Consider the following 6,529-nt stretch of genomic DNA (forward strand, 5'->3'; position numbering starts at 1 on the left):
AATCATATCCAAATTTAGGTGCAGAGGTGAACAATCTCTCATCCCGCAGAGAGAAACTGAAATAATTTGAACAGTGTCAACATGCAGCTTTTTCAATTTTCACTTGCCTGTAAAACATCAGGAATTATCAAGGTGCCAGAACTCTGGATTCTCAGACAGGATTCATTACTAGATTCCATTTAAGACTTTTCTTCCAGTCGAAAGGGAGAGCTAGGCTGTAAATTCATTGCAGTCTCCTGTTATTCCTCACAATTAATTTCTGCATATATTATACACGAAAAGGTTTGCATTCATGAGATCTATTTCTACTAACAAAGATTAATCAAGTAGCTTCAATGGCAGCTATTTGAGGATCTACACTGTGGATTCACAAGTAGACAGTGAATTGAAAGACTACTGTTTTAGAATGCTTGTTCCCAGGACAAGTCTGCCAGCAAGCAGGCAAAAGACATTTCCACTCAACTGAGACAATATTACAATCATTATATTGCCTCTAGATGGCAGCAGCTATGTGCTTTATTCTGTTCTTGAGAAACAAGTTCTCTGCATGTTTGAAGTTTAGGAAATGGGTAGCTTTGAGCTCTGAGCTGTCAGAGCCTGTCATTTGAAAACGGCTTAGATAGGCAGGAAAACTGTACAACAGGATTATACATACTTGAAATCCAGTGATACAAACAGAATTACACAGGACAGCAAAAACGGATAGGAGGCTATATTTGTTTGAGAGATTTACGCGAAGCAATGGTATTTGTTCCAAGCCATCGAAAGGACTGCAACATGCTGCTGTAACATACAGGCGGGCTAATGTCAAGAGGTGCAGCCAGTGGATCAGCCTTAAAATAAACATACTCACTTCAAAAAAGAAAAATTGTCATAATTGAGCAAATATACTTAACTTTAAATTCTTCACATTTATCAGATAGAAATAACCAAAACTACCCGTCAATAAAATTCAAATTGCGAGGGTTAATAGGCTAAGGAGTGGCAGATAGTGTTTAATTTAGATAAATGTGAGGTATTGTATTTTGGCAATACAAACAAGGACAGGGCTTATACAATTAATGGTAGGTCCCTAGGTAGTGTTATCGAAAACAGACACCTAGGGATTCAGGTACATAATTCTTTGAAATTTGCATCACAGGTAGACAGGGTGGTTAAGAAGGCACTTAGCGCACTTGCTCAGACCTTTGAATATAGGAGTTGAATGTTATGTTGATGTCATGCATGATGTTGATGAGGCCTCTTCTGGAGTGCTGTGCGCTGTTCTGGCCACCCTGTTATAAGAGGTATATTAGTAAGCTGGAGAGGGTTCAGAAAAGATTTACCAGGATCTTGCCAGCAATGGAAGGTTTGAGATATAAAAATAGACTGGAAAGAATGTGACTTTTTTTTCCACTGGAGCATAGGAGGAGGAGGAGGAGGGGTGACTTTATTGAGGTTTTAAGAAGCATAAGGGACATAGATGAGGTGAATGACAAAGGTCTTTTTCCTAGAATGGGGGGCATATTTTGAAAGAGAGGAGAATGATTCAAGGAGGACATGAGGGACAACATTTATACACAGAGTGGATTGTGTGTGGAAAGAATTGTCAGCGAAAGTAGTGGACACAGTTAAGTTATAACATTTAAAAGATATTTGGATAAGTTCATGAACAGGAAAAGTTTGGAGGGATATGGGCCAAATGTAGGTAGGTGAGACTGGTTTAGTTTGGGAACATGGTCAGCATGGACAGTTTGAACCAAAGCATTTGTTTCAGCAGCTGTATGACTCTATGCACTAACAACTACTTTGGGAGTTACGTACTATTACTAGGTAAGTGGACAGTGTGTTGCTCAACAGTGTTGTGCGAGATCATTTTTAACAGGCTAAAGATACTGTCTGCAGCCATATCCAGGACCCATCTCCCAGGACCAGACACTATCATTACACACCTAGGATCTCTTGTTATGATATTGTCATTCCTCAATAAAAGCTCATTGGCACCATTGCTATAAAGAATTGCAAACAAGTTTGGAGTGGCACCTTCCAACATTTCATCACTGAAGTATTCACAGCACCCCCAAGTTCAGTTGTCACATTTAATATTTCCCTGAAACTCTCTCAATGGGCTGAGTAAATAGAAATATGCTTAATTATCAGCACTTCATAAACAGGGCAAGATAAAACAAGGCTCATCTGTGGCATCAGCACTAAATGGAACTGACCTAAATCAGGTGTGTCCCTCTATTGCACTGAAGCAGCTGAGTTTAAAAATGGAACCTTTCCTAAAAGCTCTGGCTGTAAAGTGACTTGCAATACGATGCATTAACCAATATCATCTCATCAGCTTTCAGATTACGATTTTCAGAACTTCACCCTGTTAAGAAATTACAGAAGATCAAGAAAGTTACACTTCATTTGTACATGTTATTTAAATGTGCAAAATGATGCAGAGTTAGGAAGAATGCTAAAAGGACAGGCATGCACACATTCTGCACACAGGGTAATTCTTCTGACCTTTGACAAAATGTCAACTATGCCAACACTTCAGCGTAACTTTTCATTATTTGAACTGAGTTTCTTTCATGCCAGCTGATGCCTGATTTTGTCTCTCGACGTTTCAAATAACAATGCAGTTTCACAAATACCTGCCATGTTCCCAATGGCTCTTTTCCCCAATTGAACAAGACTCAAGCAACTCTAATAATGATTGAACCTGATTGAATAGGAATAAAAGTTCTTATGTCTGCATAACTGAGAGAAGAATGAGTGCATGGGCAACCTCTCAGATCAAACTAATTTTCAATAAACCCACAGCATCAGATGCTGCTGAACAATTATCAACATCTCTTATGGCTCTGATAACATTACCTCAGTTTTAAAAGTGCAGGGAGGTGTCTTGGAAGCAAATATATCCTTATATAACTCCACTGGCAATTTCATCCTAGTGTAAGATATTGCACCTACACCTTAAAAATCACAATACCAGGTTATAGTCCAGCGGGTTTATTTGAAATCACAAACTTTTGGATCACTGCTCCTTCACACGTGATGGAGGACTGATCCAAAAGCTTGTGATTTAAAATAAATCTGTAGGACTACAACCTGGTGTCATGTGACTTCTGACTTTGTCCACTCCAGTCTAACACTGGCACCTCCACAACATGATAAATGCAGATTGTGGCTGTTGTTTAAGGTGGTGAATAATACTATTGCTACTACAAGGAGCCTGTGCTACAGCACAGGATTTCCAACACAAGATCAATCTCCAAAGCAGGTCAGCATGAGGCACTGCAACAAGGAAAGCAAGAGAAGGCTTTATTGTGCAAGCAGCGCATCTACTTTTGTGCGACTTATACAAGACGATGTTTGGTCTGCCCATTTTGTTCTGGTCAAGACTCTGAACTGAACCACCATGATTTGGAATGCTTATTTCTGACTCAGTTCAAGAGAATTCAGGCCCTTCAGTCCTGTGAAGTTAACTTTCCATTTCACAGTTCACAATGTCACACTGCAGCACAGAACACAAGGATTCAAGGCTTGCCCTCCCTCTGGTTGTATTTTTGCTACTCACTAGTTGAAGCCAATGCCTCAATGACTGACCATGCATGAAACTTTCCTCTCCCTAACTCTTAACTGTGTCTCTGCCAAACAAAATATCGGAGGCCAGGAGAGAAAAAAAATTTGGTCAGCAGAATATTTGTTTAAAATATAAAATTTTAAAAGATAAGTTAATAAATAACTCCTTCTGCATTTTATGCTGATGCCACCTTTATCTCTTGACAGCAGCTACAAGTTTAGCACTTGTTAATGGTCTCACCTAGAACTGCAGTGATCACATGCCCAAAAGGTTCAAGCCTAAGGGACTGGCTTGAAGTAGTGAAGTGACACACTCCCAAGTTTCCACTGATTGTTTTCCCTACCTGTAGTCAGCTGCCAGATCATGGGCATGAAATGCTTTACATAAGGAGTGAAGGCTTTGACAAACAATGAACTGACAGGGCAGTGTACAGTTACCATCAGGGTGCTCACAGCCTGTTTAGGAGCAGAAAGCTCTCACACCTTGCTCTCATGTACCAGATCAAGACTGCTCAGCCACCCAGAAAACAAGCTGATGGAGGGGCAGATATGAGGGGAGGAGTGGAAAGGTCTCTGCACATCCGCATCCAGTTAGGACAGTGCAAAAACATGGAGTTTATGGAGAACTGCTCAGTCATATTAGTCAGACGTTTCAGCAACAGCACTGGGTCGCACTCTGGGGAAGTATCAGAAACTGCAGGGAGACCCATTAATATTTTATATCTTTCAGTTATTATGCACCAGAATGTGATTTAGCAAATACAGTTAAGTGGCTATCTTAGATTTATATTGTATAGAAAATAGATCTTGTATACTCAAATCTACAGGCTTTACCATCCTCCCCCAGAATTAATGGATGGGCTCTTCTGCCATCCATCCATCAATTTGTCTCTGCTTTAAAATGTTAAATTGATTCAGTTCTTTCTCTGGGATGGAGGTATGAGGTGCCCTGGCAATTCACCAGGCAAATCATATCCTTCGAGCTTTATCTTAATCAGGTGACAGGCCAGAGCGAATTCTTCATCGTCCAGCATTCCATCCCGATCGTAGTCAGCCAGTTTCCAGATCTTCCCCAACACAGTGTTTGGCAATTTAGACTTCACCATTTCTTTCTTTGCATTGTTCCCGCTGATTTTGCCATTAATTGGTGAGAGCATGTAGAAAATTTCATCATACTTTGACTTCTCCCTTGCCACAATCCACTCACTTTCATCTATGCCCGCTCCAGCACCTTCACCATACCCTTCGTTAAAGGGTCCGTTCATGTTGCCATCAAACGCGCCGCCAGTCACAGCCTGTGCTGGCTTGCTCGCCTCTTCTTGTCGGATCAGGTTCATCAAGTCAGCGATGTGGTTGGCCAACATTTCATCCACAGACTCCAGCATTTTGGGTTTCAGGGTATGAAACTTGCTGAAGTCACAGGACAGCAGCATCTCCTGCCGAAGCAAAAAGGGAAAAAAGTTAAACATCAAACAGCAGCAAAAATCACATCAGGCCCAAATGCCAGTCTTTTCATTCTCTGGTCAATGTACTACAGAACTTGATGCCCACTTACGACCGTGCATTTCTCCAAGCATCATCTACTCAGTAAAGCACTGGATAGTTTTGATGATTGTGGTTCTAAGGAGTCACTTTTAACTGTTTTTAAAAAAGAAAATTTTAAAAAAAAGAGAAAGAGGAACAGGAGCTGATCAGTGTGGATGAGGAGAGATGGAAAACATGAATGCCAGAATGAATTAACTGGGCCAAATAGCCTGTTGGTGGTGGACATCTAATGTATTATACATATATACAACTTCTTGGACTTATATGGGTGAGAGTTTTCTGACCAGGTTTACACCTTTACACTGTTCTCTCAGATAATACATTGGCATCTCCAGTATAGAATTATACCCACTGGAACTCCCACAATGGTAGAAATTTGAGGAAGGAACCAATGAAATATCTAATCTAAAATGCACTTCTAAAACATTTTCAGGACTCCAGTTTCACTTTTGGAAACACAAATAGATAGAAGTCAAACACTTTTGCCATAAAGTCAACATATTGGTCAGACTTGCGATCTTTCCTCAACATTTATTCAGTAGTACAGAATTGAATCTTGCTGAAAATAGAGACATCCTGAAGCATCTAACCTTGCTCTCACCACATTAAATGCAAAAACTATTGGTTTCAAATGGTCACAATGACTTCTACTGCTGGAAAAAAAAGTTGACTTTGTTTCTTTGTAACTAATTCATGGACGTGCATCGCTGGCTGGACCTGCATTTCCATCCCTAATTGCTCTGGGAGTTTGTGGTGAGCTGCCTTTTTCTAGCTGTTTCAATCCTTATAGTGCAGGCTGCTAGGAATGAAGGAATTTTGGTACACCAAGGAAGGAACAGTGAATTTATTCTAAGTCAGGATTGTGGGGGGCTTGAAGAGAAGCTTGTTAATGACAAAGTTTCCATGTATCTCCTAATCTGTCCTTTTTCACAGTTTGGAAGATGCTATTAGAGAAGCTTTGGGAAGTTTCTGCAGGGAACTCTGTAGATAGCACCACAAGACCAGAAGATGCGGAAATTGAAGTAGTCCATTCAGCCTATCGAGTCTGCCACGCCATTCAATAAGATTATGGTTGATCTGATAGAACATAGAACAATACAGCACAGAACAGGCCCTTCGGCCCATGATGTTGTGCCGAACATTTGTCCTAGCTTAAGCACCCATCCATGTACCTATCCAATTGCCGCTTAAAAGGTCACCAAAGATTCTGACTCTACCACTCCCACAGGCAGCGCATTCCATGCCCCCACCACTCTCTGGGTAAAGAACCCACCCCTGACATCTCCCCTATACCTTCCACCCTTCACCTTAAATTTATGTCCCCTTGTAACACTCGGTTGTGCCCGGGGAAAAAGTTTCTGACTGTCTACTCTATCTATTCCTCTGATCATCTTATAAACCTCGATCAAGTCACCCCTCATCCTTC

The 6,529-nt window shown here is 40.8% G+C and overlaps 1 protein-coding gene across 1 annotated transcript in view; it reads right to left on the bottom strand.

Moving 5' to 3' along the window:
• Positions 1–1,421: 1,421 nt before the first annotated feature.
• LOC122553870 (EH domain-containing protein 1-like) overlaps positions 1,422–6,529 on the bottom strand; it is a 66,991-nt gene continuing 61,883 nt past the window's right edge. Inside the window, exon 6 of the mRNA XM_043698319.1 lies at positions 1,422–4,994. Coding sequence (XP_043554254.1) covers positions 4,473–4,994 — 522 coding nt within the window. The 3' untranslated portion in view covers positions 1,422–4,472. The remainder of the gene's footprint in view (positions 4,995–6,529) is intronic.

The sequence above is a fragment of the Chiloscyllium plagiosum genome, chromosome 10 (genome assembly GCF_004010195.1).
Source record: "Chiloscyllium plagiosum isolate BGI_BamShark_2017 chromosome 10, ASM401019v2, whole genome shotgun sequence".
In the NCBI taxonomy this organism is placed as follows: domain Eukaryota; kingdom Metazoa; phylum Chordata; class Chondrichthyes; order Orectolobiformes; family Hemiscylliidae; genus Chiloscyllium; species Chiloscyllium plagiosum.